This window comes from Xenopus tropicalis, chromosome 7 (assembly GCF_000004195.4).
Source record: "Xenopus tropicalis strain Nigerian chromosome 7, UCB_Xtro_10.0, whole genome shotgun sequence".
Lineage (NCBI taxonomy): Eukaryota > Metazoa > Chordata > Amphibia > Anura > Pipidae > Xenopus > Xenopus tropicalis.
In genome coordinates this window covers 14,118,798-14,138,611 of record NC_030683.2, presented here as the reverse complement: position 1 = coordinate 14,138,611, position 19,814 = coordinate 14,118,798, and the positions used below count along the sequence as shown (strand labels likewise).

The 19,814-nt window shown below is 39.3% G+C and overlaps 1 protein-coding gene across 2 annotated transcripts in view; it reads left to right on the top strand.

The window, feature by feature from the left end:
• The window catches only part of pcdh15 (protocadherin-related 15), a 709,890-nt gene that overhangs the window by 651,814 nt on the left and 38,262 nt on the right, over positions 1 to 19,814 (top strand). For both annotated transcript variants that reach the window (XM_031905917.1, XM_031905916.1), the window contains exons 31-33: positions 268 to 486; positions 5,393 to 5,401; positions 11,446 to 11,556. In XM_031905917.1, the coding sequence (XP_031761777.1) occupies positions 268 to 486; positions 5,393 to 5,401; positions 11,446 to 11,556 (339 nt within the window). The remainder of the gene's footprint in view (positions 1 to 267; positions 487 to 5,392; positions 5,402 to 11,445; positions 11,557 to 19,814) is intronic.

Here is a 19,814-nt window from a genome sequence, read left to right as displayed (position 1 = left end):
TCACTACATATCTAAACCAGGTCAAGCACAGTGGATCCAGCACAGAATAAAGCAAGCAAAGTCTTTGTACCATATATGCTAAAGGCAAAAATGTACTATGCACCATAGAGTTAGATTGATGTTGGGCATTAATACTGAAGAACATCACCATGATGTCCCAGCAGGCCACTCCAACACAAATTGCATACTAACTATATTATGAACTTGCGATTATTGGTTGGTTGAATTTCCTGAAGGTGTAATGCTGCTTGCTTATGTCATATACAGGTTTTTGGATGGGAAAGTCCTGGACATCAACAAACAGTTCCAGGATTACATTGGTCAAGGAGGGCGCATTTTGGAAATCCGAACCCCGGACGTCGTAGCCAACGTAAAGAAGCAAGCCCAAGCCGTCGGCTACACAGAGGGAGCATTACTTGCCCTTGCCATTATCATCATTCTCTGTTGCATTCCTGCCATTATGATTGTTATGGTCAGCTACAGACAGTAAGTCATACGTTTGTCTTTTGGGTTCAGAGATATTAGACAAATGCCAATATACAGAGAAATCTCCTATTTATATTTATATATAGGTAGTGATGAGCGAATCTGTCCCGTTTTGCTTCGCCATAAACTTCGGGAAACGGCAAGAAAATTTGCAAAACGACAAAAAATTCGTGAAACGCATTTGTTGCGCGATTTTTTTTGTCGCCCGCGTATATTTTTTTGTCGCCCGCGTATATTTTTTTGTCGCCCACGTATATATTTTTTTGTCGCCTGCTTTTTTACGCGGTTTGACGCGACCACGCCCTTTTTTTAAAAAAAACGTCCGCGTCCTTCTTTGATGTGACCGTGCCAATTTGATGGGTGACAAAAAAAAATTCTGCGCGACAAATTTTTTTACGGTGAATTTTCAAGGAAGTTTCGCAAAACGAACAAAAAAAATTCGCTCATGACTATATATAGGGCTTACCGTATATACTCGAGTATAAGCCGATCCGAATATAACCCGAAGTACTTAGTTTTACCCAAGAAAACTGGAAAAAATTATTAACTCGAGTATAAGCCTAGGGTGGGAAATGCAGCAGCTACTGCTAAGTTCCAATAATCAAAATATATATTTAAAAAAATATATATTTAAAAACATATACCCCACTGATGACTCAGTTAATGTAATTACATTAATTGAGTCATCAGTGGGGTATATGTTTTTAAATATATATTTCAAAGAAAAACAGTTAAACTAGCTCTGTAAGTGGAGAAGAGGGTCAACAAAAACAATATGAGTTGCACGCTCATTGTGCATTGGCAAACTTGCTGCAGAAGCAGTTCTGGAGGACACGTAAGGGGACATAAGTATGGGAGCGGGCCAGGGCACTGGAGGGTCTGGCTGTGGGTGGCCTAATTTGCACACAAAGGACAAAGGGAGGGACCCATGGCACCCGACTCGAGTATAAGCCGAGGGTGACTTTTTCAGCACATTTTGGGTGCTGAAAAACTAGGCTTATACTCGAGTATATACAGTATTTATTCATAATATCAGTGAGGTATGAAATCCATATACCTGAAGAGAAAAGACTCAAAGTTATATTATATTGACCACAGATACCAGGGTTGGATTGGGGGGTGCAGGGCCCACCGGGGCTCCCGCCCCAGAGGCCCTGCAGGTGCCCCCGCCGGCCCGTCCCCTACCCCCCCCAGGGGCCCCCCTTATCCCCCCGCAGGGCCCCCACCTGACGTCCTCCCCAAGCGCGTATAAATTTAACGCGTCAGGTGAGGAACAGTCAGAAGGGGGAGCGCCGGCAAAGGTCGGACTTGGCCGCCGGGGCCCACCGGGATTTTTCCCGGTGTCCCGGCGCCCCCGGTCGACCCTGACAGATAAAATAAGCTAATGAAATACTGTACATGAATCTTTGCTGCAAAGCTAAGAGCAAGACGTACATAATTCCTACTGATTGCACCCCCCCTCTAGCCAATAAAAGGCAAATCACCCGCGCTCCAGTGATCATTAATGTTAGAAACAATATCATGTATATATTTAACTTGCATTGAGTGAGACCAGGCGCGTAAGCATCGTATCCCCTGGAGTTGCCGCAGGCTAGGAATTAAAGGCTATCTGTGCTTAAGCGCAAAGTCAATTTATCAATGGCATTAGCAGTAGATTTCTGTTTTGGATTCATTAGCCGCTACGTGGAAGACATTTCCCAGGTACTCGTATATACAAAGAGGCCCCGTGATGCAGATAGGAATATCTGAATAGCAAGTGCTGTAATGGGGGATTCATCAAAGTCACCTAAGAGACAAGTGCTTGAAATTACCATGCAAATGTTTTTATCTGCTTCTTCGGGGCAAGCGAGCAATGGTTCGGCCTAGCAGCGTCGCTAATAAGCTACTCACAATCTTTATTTCAATGCATAACGTAGACTTCTTAGAGGGAGCACTCTATAAATATTAAAGGGTATCTGTCATTCTCAGAGAAAAATAATAATCATAAACCTAAGGAAAAAACATCTATGGATGATGGGTTTTTTCTTTCTTTCCTGTTCATCCAAGAACAGCACCAAATATGGATCAAACAAATGATACATTTGGTGCAAAGGGTCATAGTAACATAGTAAGTTAGTTTGAAAAAAGACACACACCCATCAAGTTCAACCATAATCCCTATATATAACCTGCCTAACTGCTAGTTGATCCAGAGGAAGGCAAAAAACCCCATCTGAAGCCTCTCTAATTTGCCACAGAGGGGATAAAATTCCTTCCTGACTCCAAGATGGCAATCGGACCAGTCCCTGGTCATGGGGGGAGGAATGTATATACGGCTCATTGGCTGTTACTTACTAAGAAGCAGGGTCAGGTCAGACCTGTGGGACATGCATTTTGGATAAACTATAACTCTTAACAGCACTGACTCCATGGGGTGCAAGTTGTGATTCATAATGGGCTGAATGGCCAAACGATGAACACTCGTTATTTAAAAAGGACATGTAGTTATTATACAGGGTAAAAAGATAATGCTAGTGCTATTAGTATTTATGAGGCAGAGGTGCAGTCACCTCTACCAACCAATCAGTGAGTGACTTTGAGTAGACAGTCGAAAGATCAAAACTACTTTTTGATTAGTTGATGGGGGCACAGTTCTACCTACTTAAACTATTGTTTCAAAGGACGTCACAAGGCAGCCGCTAAGTCTGTGAGTCTTGGGCTAAATTGGTAAAGCGGTGCCAAAAAATTCTAGAAAATGTGGGAACATTTGTGAAACAATGAATTTATGGGGTATATTTATCATGCTGTGTAAAAAGTGGAGTGAAGCAGCTCATAGGAGGCTCATAGCAGCCAATCAGATGCTTTACCTTGGTTTTCTAACTGTTGAAATCGAATGCTGATTGGTTGCCCTGGGCAACATCACCGGTAATGCTTAACTCCACTTTTTACACGGCATGATAAATATACCCCTAATTGTAATCAATTGTCATTTTTCACGACAACTTTCTTAGAGCAAAATACATTGGAGTCTATGGACGCTCTTTCGCTGCAACTTTTTTTTTGCCCATAATATATTGTAGCCAATGGGCATTTTTTATAGCAACATTTTATAGGGGTTTCGCAAAAATATTAGCAAATGGTGAAATCGAATCCAAGTTTCTGGCCAAAGCGAATCGGAATCCCTAAGATCGTGTGACTAGTGATGAGCGAATCTGTCCCGTTTCGCTTTGCTGATAAATTTGCCAAACTTCGCAACGATTTGAAAAAAGCGAAAATTTTGCGAAACGTGGAAATATAGTGCATCCAAAAAATTGTTGCGAAATGCGGTAGAGTGTAAAAAAAAATGTCATGCACAGCAAAAAAATGACGCAGACATCAAAAAAATTGCCATCCGTGACAATTTTTTTGAGGCACGTGACTTCTTTTTGTCATGCGGTGACATTTTTCCGAATTTTTCGCAAAATCATCTGCCAATTGCGAAACGTGGAGATTCCATGCCTGGCGAAAAATTTTGCTCATCACTACATGTAACTTTTTGTCACCTGAACACCGGATTTGGTTCAGTATTTGGCCGAATCTTTCACAAAGGATTTGGGGTTTGGTTGAATTCCACCATTCGGTGCATCCCTATTTGGAAGAAATAATAGGGACTTTATTGTCCCCCCCATTCTCTGCAGTTTAGTGATGTTTTCTCCCTAACCGAGATTGACTAACAATAAAAATACATTGCAATACATGGGAATCTACACTAGGGGGCAGATTTACTAATCCACGAATCTGAATCCCGAAAGGGAAAAAATCGTATTGGAAACGAAAAGTTTGCGATTTTTTTCGTCGCCGTCGAGATCTTTCGTATTTGTTGCGACTTTTCCGTTACTGTTGTGACTTTATCGTATTTTGTGCAACTTTTTCGTCGCCGTCGCGATTTTTTTGTATTGAGTAAATGGCAGCAAAACCAATCCGATTTTTTCGTGACGACGATGAAAAAGTTGCGGAAAATATACGAAAAAGTCGCGACAGCAACGAAAAAGTCGCGACGACGACGAAAAAGTCACAAAAATACAGATCGTTACGAAAAAACACGTTTGGACGCCTTCGGACAGTTCGTGGATTGGTAAATCTCCCCCTAGGTATCATTTCTACAATACTCTTGTATTTATGTGTGTTTTTATTATTTATGACACTGGCTAACACGGTACTACAGTTTTTATTTTCTCCCTAATCTAGAACTTTCTGAGAACTGCACCGTTAACGTTTTTTTTTTTTTGTATAAAGTTTTTAATGGGCTTTGACTCCATTCCTGTATCCCAAATGAATAGATTGGCCCTAACAGCTGCACATAAGTCTTCCAGACACTGGCTGAAGGCTCTCCAAGAAAGCACAATCATTCTCTTTGAAGAGAAGCGGCGGACAAATTCACTTCACTAAGTCCGACCGGGGACCCGATTATGAAAACATATTATTAATCCATCCCCAGAATGCACTGCATGATAAATTCAGCCAAGAGTGTAATTGTACTGTGCTATTACGGAAGGCTTCTTTAATTCGCTTCAAGTAGTTTGAACCATAAAGCTACTGTAATTATAAAAAATGGACGTCTTAATCATTAATAACGGAGCTCTAAGTGTAATCCGGATGATGGACGAAGCCGGAGGAATGCTTAGCATACAGAAGCTTTGTTTATCCGCCGACATCTTCCTTTCTGTGTAATTTATTGCAACAGTCACTTATACAATAGTGATAATGCCTTTGTAAAGGGTATTACATTCATTTTGCTCGTGTGAACATTTCGGTTATTAGAATGTCATTAACTGAATCATTTCGCAGCAGAGATAAATTCACGGCATGACATGGGCAGTATTAGTAACTTTGCTAATATTCTCTTTTTTTTCCCCTTCTCTTTTCTGCCATCGCTGCACGAAACAAGGTTTAAAGAGTAAGTATAGAATTTTTATTACTATGTTGTTTTTTTTGCTTAATACCTTCTGTCTATATTTACTAATGGACTGCTGAGAGAAAGACATTTTCATGAGTATCACTCATGTATTATAAGGGATAATGTACCCCCTACTGTAAATGATAAGGATATTAGCAGTCACTGAGGGGTTCTGTGCCCATATAAAGGCACAAGGCTGCAGGCTGAGTTATACAGGGAACTCTGAGTATCACTCATGTATTATAAGGGATAATGTACCCCCTACTGTAAATGATAAGGATATTAGCAGTCACTGAGGGGTTCTGTGCCCCCCATATAAAGGCACAAGGCTGCAGGCTGAGTTATACAGGGAACTCTGAGTATCACTCATGTATTATAAGGGAAAATGTACCCCCTACTGTAAATGATAAGGATATTAGCAGTCACTGAGGGGTTCTGTGCCCATATAAAGGCACAAGGCTGCAGGCTGAGTTATACAGGGAACTCTGAGTATCACTCATGTATTATAAGGGATAATGTACCCCCTACTGTAAATGATAAGGATATTAGCAGTCACTGAGGGGTTCTGTGCCCATATAAAGGCACAAGGCTGCAGGCTGAGTTATACAGGGAACTCTGAGTATCACTCATGTATTATAAGGGATAATGTACCCCTGCTGTAAATTATAAGGATATTAGAAGTCACAGGCCAGAAAACACTGATTATCAGAAATTTACTATAAAGTGCTGCAAGTTATCAGAATATCATAACTTACGGGGTATATCCATTATGCTAAGTTATTTATGGCTTTTGGGCTATAACTTAATACTTGTAGAAATTTTCACTGGATAGTACATAATTACATTTTGCACGTGAGTGTTAGATGGATTCAACTCCCAGGGACTCTTTCATTTGCCTCAGTGCAGAAACACATAGCAACCAATTATATCTAATTTCAGTATTCCGGCTGAACAAGTCTAACTGCTGATCGGCTGTTGAATAATCTGTCACAGGTTATTAAAAGAGCAACCCCGTTTAATACTAGTAAATGGGTAGCCTTAGTGAACTACAGCGTATGGCTTTTATAGAGATGATAAGACTTTAGTTTGCCTTTTCAAAGGCACCAAATGTAGGACAATTCGAGGTAAATTAGCTATCTGCCAGCCTTTGACAGCCTTCAAATATATAGTTTCTATTGTGGGAGATGGACAAGGTACAGGCATGGGATCCCTTATCTGGAAACCTGTTATCCAGAAAGTTCCATCTCCCATAGACTTCATTATAAGCAAATAATTCTAATTTTTAATAATGATTCCCTTTTCTCTGTAATAATAAAACAGTACCTGTACTTGATCCCAACTAAGATATAATTACCCCTTATTGGGGCAGAACAGTCCTATTGGGTTTATTTAATGGTTAAATGATTCCCTTTTCTCTGTAATAATAAAACAGTACCTGTACTTGATCCCAACTAAGATATAATTACCCCTTATTGGGGCAGAACAGCCCTATTGGGTTTATTTCATGGTTTAATGATTCGCTTTTCTCTGTAATAATAAAACAGTACCTGTACTTGATCCCAACTAAGATATAATTACCCCTTATTGGGGGCAGAACAGCCCTATTGGGTTTATTTAATGGTTAAATGATTCCCTTTTCTCTGTAATAATAAAACAGTACCTGTACTTGATCCCAACTAAGATATAATTACCCCTTATTGGGGGCAGAACAGCCCTATTGGGTTTATTTAATGGTTAAATGATTCCCTTTTCTCTGTAATAATAAAACAGTACCTGTACTTGATCCCAACTAAGATATAATTACCCCTTATTGGGGGCAGAACAGCCCTATTGGGTTTATTTAATGGTTAAATGATTCCCTTTTCTCTGTAATAATAAAACAGTACCTGTACTTGATCCCAACTAAGATATAATTACCCCTTATTGGGGGCAGAACAAGCCAATTATTTAAATGATTTTTAGCAGACTTAGGTTAGGGAGATCCAAATTGGGGAAAGTTCCTTTATCTGGAAAACCCCAGGTCCCGAGCATTCTGGATAATAGGTGCTTTTACTTACTAATTAATAATCAGAATAGTAAATAAATAGTTCCCGTTGTTGCCAAGCCGTCGGCTGATTGTACAGGCCCAGATAAGTAACAATTACAGGTTAATGTTAGAGAAAAGCTTTGTGTTCAGTGGATTCAGCAGAATGTGGCGTTAGCCGATTTGCGAGGAACAAAATAAATCCTGAGTTGGGCTTTTTTCCAGCTGTATCAGAACAAATTCATTACCAGCCCCCTGTTAGGAGGGAATAATGCAGTTAAACAGGTGCAGTACGGCTCGCGAGCCATTCATCAAAATATTCATGTGTCTTCCGCCACCGTCCTTGCTGCGGAATTGAAAATCCCAGACATTATCGGTTTTTCATATTTACGTCAAATATGGTGGAAATTGAAATTACGCTTCGTAAATGAGCAGCAGTACAATGGGCTAATTGAACATACATGCCCGGTGTGATCTTTGGATTAGCAGCTCTTTTGCTCCGGGCCATGCAGGCACATTCCCTTTAATCATCTTTAATTGACACTATCATTACAGGATAAAGTTTGTATAAGCGCATGAAAACAATGTGTAATGTTGAGTAACATAGAGCAGAATTGTAGGGAAAATAGAGCAAGTTAAGTCTCATTCGTTCTGCCACAAATAGCAGCAGTTCCATCATGCTTTATGGCTGTGTCTTTGTAATAGAACACTGCCTGGCTGAGACTTCATCCTTCAGTGGTAGGAGCAGCAACAATAGTTAAACTGTTTGCTCCACCAAAGGGGCCCCCTGTACCCCCTTATGGATATAGTTGCCTTCCCTGGAAGTTATGTATGTATGTATATCTTTATTTATAAAGCGCTACTTATGTACGCAGCGCTGTACAGTAGATATACATTAATACAAACAGGGGTATTAAAATAGATAAATACAAAGTATTACAATAAGCACAAATACAAGATATAGTTGTAATAAGTTAAGAGTCAAAGACACAAGAGGAAGGAGGTCCCTGCCCCGTAGAGCTTACAATCTATATGGGAGGGTAATTTACAGACACAAGTAGGCAAATATAAGTGCTGTAGGAATGGAGGGCTTTGAAGGTTAGGAGAAGGAGTTTGTAAGATATTCTTTGTTTAATAGGGAGCCATGATAAGGACTTTAGCAGGGGAAGGGCCTGAACTCTCCTGGATGAGAGGAGGCGAATTCTAAGGTCCCTGGGCCTTCAGATAGGCTTCCACTGAGCATGCTCCTGGCTGGGAATAACTATCCAGGAGCAAGAACCTTATTCAGTTGAGGCAGAAAATGGTGGCCACCAACCCTACAGATTTAGGGATGTTACAGGGTCCTAGGGACCTTTCAGTGAAAAATTCTCTAATTCAGGTGGGAAAAGGTGAGACTTTTTGGAGAAACGCAGACAGTTTAAAGGGAGAAGATGTTTTTCTCCCCTTACAAATGTTACAGGACTTAAGGTGGCCATACACAGGCTGATAAAAGCTGCCAATGGACTGTGTTGGCAGTTTATAGCACCATGAAAACAATCGGGCAAGAAGAAAAGGGAATATTTAAGCATTAAATAAACCCAATAGGGCTGTTCTGCCCCCAGTAAGGGGTAATTATATCTTAGTTGGGATCAAGTACAGGTACTGTTTTATTATTACAGAGAAAAGGGAATCATTCAACCATGAAATAAACCCAATAGGTCTGTTCTGCCCCCAATAAGGGGTAATTATATCTTAGTTGGGATCAAGTACAGGTACTGTTTTATTATTACAGAGAAAAGGGAATCATTTAACCATTAAATAAACCCAATAGGGCTGTTCTGCCCCCAATAAGGGGTAATTATATCTTAGTTGGGATCAAGTACAGGTACTGTTTTATTATTACAGAGAAAAGGGAATCATTTAACCATGAAATAAACCCAATAGGGCTGTTCTGCCCCCAATAAGGGGTAATTATATCTTAGTTGGGATCAAGTACAGGTACTTACAGAGAAAAGGAAAAAATTAGAATTGTCTGCTTAAAGTCTATGAGAGATGGTCTTTCTGTAATTCAGACCTTTCTGGATATTGGGTCCCTGTATAAAAGAACCTTACTTTTAGTATCATTCATGAAGGAGCAAACACAACCAGCTAATGCTCACTGCAAATATTACATCTTACATTTTTCTACCATAAATTTAGATTATTGACCCACTTGAAGACCATAACATTGATAACATCGTAGAATCAATAATTAAAGACCGTTAGAAGCTGAGTAAAGATTTGTATTGCCCAAGAGACTATCATAACATGAATTATCTATTAATATCTGAGGGTAAGTGGGCAGAGGTCATTCACCCTTGAGATGATATTAACAGGCGCTGTTAGCTGTAATCTCCATGGAGCAGCATTTAGCCAGAGGAACAGTACATTTAATATTAATTCTCTAAGCTTTCCATCTCCTGGGATTGTACCTGGATTCTAAAAACATTTAAAAAATGGAATCGGGAATGTAAGTGCTGTGTTCTCCTTCTAACTAGGCTTTATTTCAGGCTAACACCTCTTTCTTTGCAATGGGCAGATGTTAGGTCATAACCATCTATGTTCCACACCAAGGACCATTTTCCTGCAGGTCTATCTAAAGCCCCTTGACTATGCAACACCAATCAGGACCTGAGGGTTAAGAGATATAAGAGATCATGCCTAGGAGAGATATAATGCCCAAATGATTTCTCATACCCTGTAAATATAAACAACACCAAAGTAATTTGAGCATATGGCTAATGTCTGGTCTAGGGAAGCCTAAAGCAGTAAGGGGTTTGCCTTCTCAAATGACATGGTTTTCTATGATCATACCATCAACAGATTGTATGAAGGCATTTTTTTCACTTAAATATCTACAGTAAGTTGGCAACTTTGGCAACACACACTCATTGGCTGGCAATTCTATTCCATAGGTGATTGGTCAGACCCCTTCAATCAGTGGGAGAATGTATATTTCAGCTTGAAATGACTCAAGCAAGTGATAATGCAAACAGTTTAGGTCTAAACCAGTGGTTCTCAACCTTCCTAATGCCCCAACCATAAAATTATTCCTAAGACCATCGGAAATATGTGTTTTCCGATGGTCTTAGGCGACCCCTGTGAAAGGGTCGTTCGACCCCCAAAGGGGTCCCGACCTACAGGTTGAGAACCGCTGGTCTAAACCCTGGGAAATAAGGTTACCCTATACATCAGGGGTCCCCAAACTTTCCTACTTGTGAGCCACAGTCAAATGTAAAAAGACTTTGGGAGAAACACAAGCACCATAAAAGTTCATGGAGGAACCAAATAAGGGCTGTGATTGGCTATTAGGGGCCTCTATGCACCCTATCAGCTTACAGGGGGCTTTATTTGGTAGGAAATCTTGTTTTTTTAATAAGTCTTAAATAGTTCAAATATATACAGTAAGTTGGCAACTTTGGCAACACACGCTCAATGGCTGGCAATTCTATTCCATGGGTGATTGGTCATACCCCTTCAATCAGTGAGAGAATGTATATTTCAGCTTGAAATGACTCAAGCAAGTGATAATGGAGATGGTATAGGTTTAAACCCTAGGAAATAAGGTTATCCTAAATATCAGGGGTCCCCAAACTTTCTTACTTGTGAGCCACAGTCAAATGTAAAAAGACTTGGGAAGCAACACAAGCACCATAAAAGTTCATGGAGGAGCCAAATAAGGGCTGTGATTGGCTATTAGGCAGCCGCTATGCACCCTATCAGCTTACAGGGGGCTTTATTTGGTAGGAAATCTTGTTTTTATTCAACCAAAACTTGCCCCCAAGTCAGGAATTCAGAAATAACTACCTGGTTTGGGGGCACTGAGAGCAACATCCAAGGGGTTGGGGAGCAACATGTTGCCCCGGAGCCACTGGTTGGGGATCAAATGCTCTTTAGAAATGAATTTTTCCTCCATATAGATTTCACATCATGACAATATCTGTATCATTTAATTTTAGCATTGTCTCGATGTCTTCTAATTCCATGTTTCCCATTACTACAGCCGACAAGCTGAGTGTGCAAAGACAGCAAGGATCCAGATGGCATTACCAGCAGGCAAACAGTCAACCCCAGCAGCCAATAATCTGTATGAAGAGTTGGGCGGCAGCACTATGTAAGTACAGAATATTCATTCTTTCCCTTGGAAATACAATACTGGGAGTTATCTCTGGAAAACCTAAGAGTAGATGTGGGTGCCTCGTTCTGCAACACTGTACAGATCTTTGCAGACCTTGTCCTGTTAAATACGGAAGTATCCAAGCAAGTAATACTGTAGCTTAAAGTCCTTCACACAATTTTCTCCAACAACGATCTTAAAAAAATAACATGGGAAAAAAAAGTGTCCAAACATAATTTTTCGGTGGCTGAACTCTATGGAAGACAAATGATAAATCGTTTCAGGTTTCCTACATGGAACGGTTTATAAATTACCACGATTACATGGTTTGAGGCTATGTCGTTCGTTCCGTTGCTTCGGGATGTTGCCTCATTGCTGAAATCCAAATGTGATGTGATATCTTGTATAAGTAGGAAATATTTTCTTGCATTTTGGAATCGGTAAATAGAACTTTTTATAGGTCTTATCTTGTTTGATCTGAGGTACAATAGAAATAAAAGGGTATGGGAACACCCCAACTTCAAAATGGAATGCTCTAATTCAGCGGTTCTTAACCTGTGGGTCGGGACCCCTTTGAGGGTGGAACGACCATTTCTCAGGGGTCGCCCATGACAATGGCAGCGTCAGTGTTATGCCCTCTCCATACCACCCCACAGCTACCCTTCAAATTACCAACTCCACACTTTTGTTGGGTTGAAAAGGCCGCAGTCAGTTTATTCACCAACCATGACAATCATGGCATCATTCAATAACATCATGTAACCATAACATGCTAACATCATTGAATCACTTTACAACTAATAACATTAAGCCACTGAAGGCTGCAATTTAGTGGGAGCTATTCTTGCCCCCACCCACATTCAGGTCCCTGAGGTTCGCCATCCCCTTTAATCTGGCCACCGGAGAATGGCCAAAACTCCCTAGCCTCAGGCCTAACCTTCTGCCTTTGTCCTAGCCGCGACTGACTCCTTTCCCATCCTTCCTTAAACTTCCCTTTTCCCTCCTTTGATTTAGGGCGGGATGGTGGGAGATGCTAAGGTAAAATGGTGTCTTCTCTTTTAGTCCCTCCTCCGCTAAAGGCTAACCCCCACTCCCCTTGGCCAATCAGGTTACTAATACCTTTCCCATGACTTCACTACCCACCCATTTCTCGGGCTTTTTCCTAGCATTGTCATGGCTCCCTCCCCTCGACCGTTCCTTGCTCAGTACTGGGGCCTCTAGACCAGGGACCCCCAGCCTTTCTTACTCGTGAGCCACAGTCAAATGTAAAAAGACCTGGGGGGCAACACAAGCACCATAAAAGTTCATGGAGGTGCCAAATAAGGGCCGTGATTGGCTATTAGGCAGCCTCTATGCACCCTATCAGCTTACAGGGGGCTTTATTTGGTAGGAAATCTTGTTTTTATTCAACCAAAACTTGCCCCAAAGTCAGGAATTCAAAAATAACTACCTGGTTTGGGGGCTCTAAGAGCAACATCCAAGGGGTTGGGGAGCAACATGTTGCCCCCGAGCCACTAGTTGGGGATCGCTGTTCTAGACCATCGGAAAACACATATTTCCTAGAGAACCACTGATCTAATTGTATTAGGGCTCCAAAGAAGATATTTTTGCAAAGTTTTTCCACCTCCATCATGAATAAAACTGACTTCGCTGACTGAAGAAAATCACAGCTAGAAGATAACTTTTAGCTTTGATATCAGAAAATAACCCATGTTGCCCAGAGCGGGAAAAGGCTGCAAATGAAAAGCTTGTTAAATACAACCTCGCGGGCTGATTGTATGCTTATAAAGAGATCACTAGGCTCAAAGGGCAGATTGTTACTGAGTGTAGAATCGGGAATGAGCAGAAACACCTCTATTAAGTGTAAAAAAATCTAAAATATGGATTCAGCTGTTTCTAATCTCTGAATTTACTGTATTGAAAATTGCTCCAGCTTTTAGTGGATATTATCATCTTCTAAAGGAAAATGATTTGTTATCTCGGAATTATATTTTAGAATATTGTGGTTGCCGTGATGGGCGTTCCCCCTCAAGCTTTTGGAGGATTTAGCATCTTCTGAAGGAAAATCATTTATTATTTTGGGATTATATTTATGAGCACTGAGGTTTGCATAATGGGAGTCCCCCCTCGAGCTTTTACAGGATAGTATCACCTAATCATTTATTAGCGAGGGGTTATATGTTATAACATTAATGTTTCCATAATGGGGGATCATCCTCTGCACCATCCCTTCATCTTTACGTGCTGCACTCAAGAGGATACTAGTAATAAGCAAAATTATTTGGCAGGCATGGATTTGGATCAAATTTCCGTGTTTCGCCATCGATGGATCATTTCACAAAATGGGCGACAAAATTCCCTTTGTAAAATTCTGCACGTGACAAAAAATTGTCACCCACATCAAAAAAAAAATTGTTGCATGTGTACAAAAAACCACACTCCCAAAAATGTCATGCTCACCAATTTCTTTGACAAAAGCGCCAATTTTTTTTTTTTAAGTGATGCATTTTTGCTGTTTTGCAAATTTTTTTCACCGTTTTGTGAAACGGGGCAGATTGGCTCATCACTAGAGGATACCTTTAGTAAGTTGGGTGGAGCTACAATGAAACCACAAGTATATCTGTTAGTACCAGAAAAATATTATATATTTGTTGAGCTAATTATCAACTCATACATTTTAAAGGCATTTCCAAAATTAATTAAAGTAATTAATACAAAGCAGTGATGAGCAAATCTCTCCCATTTTGCTTTGCCAAGCAAATGTTGACTTTTTTTACGTGTGCAACTTTTTGGATGTAACGTGACATTTTTAATATGACTGCGTTTGTGCAACTTTTTTCTCACTCTGCAAATTTTTTCGACTCCAAATTTTTATGCCCATTACACAAAAAAAACGCCAGTGGTGGGAATTTCGCAGCGAAACCATGCCTGGCAAAAACTTTTGCTCATTACTCATACTAAGCCACAGATTTAATGCCCCATGATTTGTTTCAAATAAAAAGCAGGGTTGATTCATTAGTATTGATGAGCGACTTTGTCTCATTTTGCTTTGCCGAAAATTTTTGAATCCTTAAAAAGATTTGCGAAACGGCAAAAATGTTGCGCAACAAAAAAAATATTGACAACATTTTTTTTGACACGCACGATAATTTTTTTTTAACACGGGTGTTAATTTTTTGACACGGGCGACATTTTTTGGAGGCACAGCAATTTTTTCTGTGGCAAAAAAATACTCCAATGGTGAAACACGGAAATTCTCCGTGAATCCATGCCTGCGAATTATTTCACCTATTACTATTCTCCTGTGACAATTTTTTGACACACAGCAAATTTTTCTGCGGCAAATTTTGATGCCCATTTTGCGGAAAAATGGGAAACATTGAAATTCGCCTCAAATCCATGCCTGCCGAATTATTTTGCCCATCACTATTCATTAGTTATCTTCCAGATTATCAAGTCTACATGAACTTTCACATAGATAGTTTTAATGCAATGCTTAGTGATGAGTGAATTTTTTCGCCAGGCACGGATTTGCAGCAAAGGTCTGCAGTTCGCCATTGGCGAATTGTTTTGTGCAACTTCCGATAAACATAAAAAAAAGTAAAAATGGACGCGGTTTCATCAAAATAGGCGTGGTTGAGTCAAAAAAGTTGCTTGCAGCAAAATAGTCACGCAACACCCATGTTTTGGGAATTTTCTGCTGTTTCGAGAATTTTTCCGTCATTTTGCGCATTTTTCGGCAAAGCAAAACAGATAGACCGATAGACAGATTACCTCATCACTATTGTGGATTTCCCGTGGCTCAACATTTAGGTAAAGTGTTAGAGCTTAGCATTGCCATTGAGCTCTAACAGGACATAGCTAGTGATGAGCGAATCTGTCCCGTTTTGCCATAAAATTCGAGAAGACTGGCAAAAGCATTTGTTGCATGATTTTTTTTTTGTCGTCCGCGTTTTTTTTTGTCGCCCGCGCTTTTTGACGCAACCACACCCTTCCTTTTACGAGATCGCGACCAATTTGTCGCGCAACAAAATTTTTTTCACGTGCAATGAATTTTTCCGTGACGAATTTTCACTGAAGTTTCGCGAAACAATTCACCTATACGGAAATGCGGAAATTCACTGCGAATCCATGCCTGGCAAAAAAAAATTCGCTCATAGCACATAATGCAGTGCTGCTGAAAGAATGGAAACAACTAAATGCGAGTCAAAGGGGCCAATCAGGTTACAGTACTGTCAGAAGTAATTGGTTGTTTTCAGAGTAAGTCCTACTGTACATTATTGGTGCTACTGTGCTTTCTTTATGGGACTGTCTACATTTTTCCATTCATTTCTTTCTTGATATATTCTGTATAGTGCACCCTACAGCTTTATAATACCCAGACGCCATAAACAGTCTTTAAAATATATCCTTGTGATGTCATCCGTTATAATCCATGCTTAGTGAGGTCACGAGTGTCAGGGCTCGGTGAAACTTACATGTATTTTCATGTAAAATATGAGGATATTGGAAGTCAATTCAGAGTTTCTGACCTGTATAAAAGCCCTCGGCCGAGGTTCTTGAGTCTTTACATGTTCCGACTTCTAATATTGTTATATATTCCAATAGGATGTGCATTATTTTATATACAGACAAAGGTGTATTCTTCCTTTTCCGATTCTATTTTTTCTTACATCGTGTTGGCTGAACTTGTGAGAAATATAACAAGATTTATATAACCTTCTGCTTCCTGCTCCATTAAAAAAAAGAAAGAAATATATTGCTTTTATACCTTTCTGGCAGATGTAATGATACATAATGAGCGAGAGCAAGTTCTTTTTTTTTCCCCCTCAAGTGATATCCTAAAGTGCCACATTTGGATCCGAACACCTGGCAGTTAAAAGAACAGAAATATCCGATGTTTTCATCTAGCGTTTTAAATTGCCCCGCAGGCTCCGTAGGTCACAACCTTCGATTCAGGGTGCCGGGTTAGCAACTCGGCTGAGCCGAAACGAATGCGGAGAAATCAAAACGGTAGGAAAGGAAAGGAAGAAGCTAATTGCACATCATTATCTTTATAAATAGACAAAGCAAAACTATAGGAAGTCTCTTTAAGGTAAAAGTATCTGTTAGAGATTCTAATCTGAATTTTAAAAATGACCCACATTTCCATGTCGCAACAAGGTATCTGGGAAATCTATTGTTAATTTCCAGTTCTTTGTCGACAGACATTTAAATCCAATGGGATCCATTTTCATCTTTATCCGTGTCTCTGGCAGCAGAGGAGTTAATGGAGGCATGGATAGCAGAAGGAAGGGGAGATGATACTCTCTAGCAATTGTCCATTGCTAGATTAGAACGTTATGTAGGTATAGAAGCGGCCATTATGGGAGTTTTTAAGCCCCCCTCCCCCTTGGCAGTTTAACCTTTGGTCAGGGCCCCCTTAGCTCAAAGGATAAAGATTAGTGATGAGCGAATTCGTCCCATTTAAAAAAATGTAAAATCCAGAAACGGCAAGAAAATTCGCAAAAAGGGCGAAAAATTCACTAAACACACAGGGTTTTTTTGTCGTCTGTGTCTTTTTTGTCACAAGCGCTTTTTTGACGTGACTGCGCCCAAATTTGACGCGACTGTGCCTTTCTAATAAGTGCCCGCGCCTGATTTGACGCAACCGCGCCCAATTTGACGCACCACAAAAAAATGATTTATTATTTATTTATTTATAAATAAATTTATTAATAAATAAAATATTTATTAAATGTATTTATTACTTCATTTATATTTTTTATTATTATTATTACTTGTTGAGATCACGTAGAAGTCAATGGCCGATGTCTCTTCCCTTCCCCGGAGGATCCTTCTTGCTTCACAACTTGGTTTTTGCATTGACGCTGTTGACAGTTCACAAAAAGTAGAGGTTTCAGTGCGACAATTTGAAAAAGTCGCTGTTTCACGACTTTTGTTGTGATCTTTTCTCGCATGTATTCATGGAAATAAGTTTATGTAGATTTTTAAAACGAAAACAATGAGAAAGTTAGTAAAAATGCCCCTTATTGTATCAATTTGTTAGTAAATGATGTACCCTTATGTACATAGCTGTCAAAAATGCTGGAACTTTAGAAATGAATGTAATGATAATAATAATAATAATAATAGCAGGCTAAACAATGTAACAGAACCTTATGAAAGGGACACTCCAGCTTATTTTCAATCTTCTCCTTTCCGTTTTGGGCAATGGAAGTATTAAGACTTGAATCTATCATTATTTTCCTTATTGTTTCTGTTATATCTAAAACCATATGTTTCTTGTATTAATTTTTTATTCTCTTTTATTTTTATTCTTTCTTCGACTTCTGCATGCACAGGTTTCAGTAAGTAAACTTCCATTAGAATAAATGAGTAGAATTCTACTGCAGTATGTAGCGTATTTGCCCTGCTTCCTGTTTCCTTTATGTGAGTTTACAGCTTAATACATAAAAACTCAGCCTCATTCTATTCATTCCTATGGCATTTTAAGAAGCGTATATATCAATTGGTGAACTCTAATTTTCACCCATTAATATATTACACTTCTAAATATCCCATAGGATTGAATTGAACGTGGCTCACCCATGTTCTATTCATTCCAATAGGATTTTAGAAGTGTATTTATCAAATGGGCGTTCTAACTTTCACCTACTGATAAATATGTTTCTAAAAATCCCATTGGAATGAATAGAAAGTGGGGGAGTTTGTATGGTTAAGCTCTAAATTCAGATTTTAAATAAATCCGCCCCTTAATATGATTGGTTCTTTCCAAAGTCTATGGGGCAGATTGATCAAAATGTGAGTTTAGAGCTTAATACAAAAAAACTCAACCATGTTTTATTCATTTCCTGTGGAAACGTGGGTGTATTTGTATGCACAGGTATCGGACCCCCTATCCAGAAACCTGTTATCCAGAAGGCTCTGAATTATGGAAAGCCTGTCTCCCAGATCAAATAATTCAGAATTTTAAAACTGATTTCCTTTTTCTCTGTAATAATAAAACTGTACCTTTAAATTGATCCCAACTAAGATATAATTACCCCTTATTGGGGGCAGAACAGCCCTATTGGGTTTATTTCATGGTTAAATGATTCCCTTTTCTCTGTAATAATAAAACAGTACCTGTACTTGATCCCAACTAAGATATAATTACCCCTTATTGGGGTAGAACAGCCCTATTGGGTTTATTTAATGGTTAAATGATTCCCTTTTCTCTGTAATAATAAAACAGTACCTGTACTTGATCCCAACTAAGATATAATTACCCCTTATTGGGGGCAGAACAGCCCTATTGGGTTTATTTCATGGTTAAATGATTCCCTTTTCTCTGTAATAATAAAACAGTACCTGTACTTGATCCCAACTAAGATATAATTACCCCTTATTGGGGGCAGAACAGCCCTATTGGGTTTATTTCATGGTTAAATGATTCCCTTTTCTCTGTAATAATAAAACAGTACCTGTACTTGATCCCAACTAAGATATAATTACCCCTTATTGGGGGCAGAACAGCCCTATTGGGTTTATTTCATGGTTAAATGATTCCCTTTTTCTCTGTAAAAATAAAACAGTACCTGTACTTGATCCCAACTAAGATATAATTACCCCTTATTGGGGACAGAACAGCCCTATTGGGTTTATTTAATGGTTAAATGATTCCATTTTCTCTGTAATAATAAAACTGTACCTTCAAATTGATCCCAACTAAGATTTAATTAATCCTTATTGGATGCAAAACAATCCTGTTGGGTTTAATTAATGTTTTATTGATTTTTTAGTAGATTTAAGGTATGGAGATCCAAATTACGGAAGGCCCCCTTATCTGGGATACCCTTTGGTCCCGAGTATTCTGGATAACAGGTCCTATACCTGTATTAAACTCTAAACTCACATTTTGATCAATCTGCCCCATATATAATATCATATCAATGCCCATTCATAATATTTTATTTACATGCGTTTCTGTGAGAAGGTTCCACAAAACTAAAATCTTAGAAATAATAATAATAATCTTAAAAAAGGATTGTCTAAGAGAAATGTTTTCTTTATCTTGATCCAGTCCTAATGATCTATTTTCCAGCAGAATTCTAATTACAGCACCGGCAGTATCTTTATACGCCAGGTCTTGAGCAGCACATAGATACTCTTCAATATATTGATGGGTTTTTTTTTTCCCGTTGCTCTGAAACTGCCTATAAATGGCAAACGAGCGTATGAAAAAACATGAACATGTCATTGAAATTCAGCTT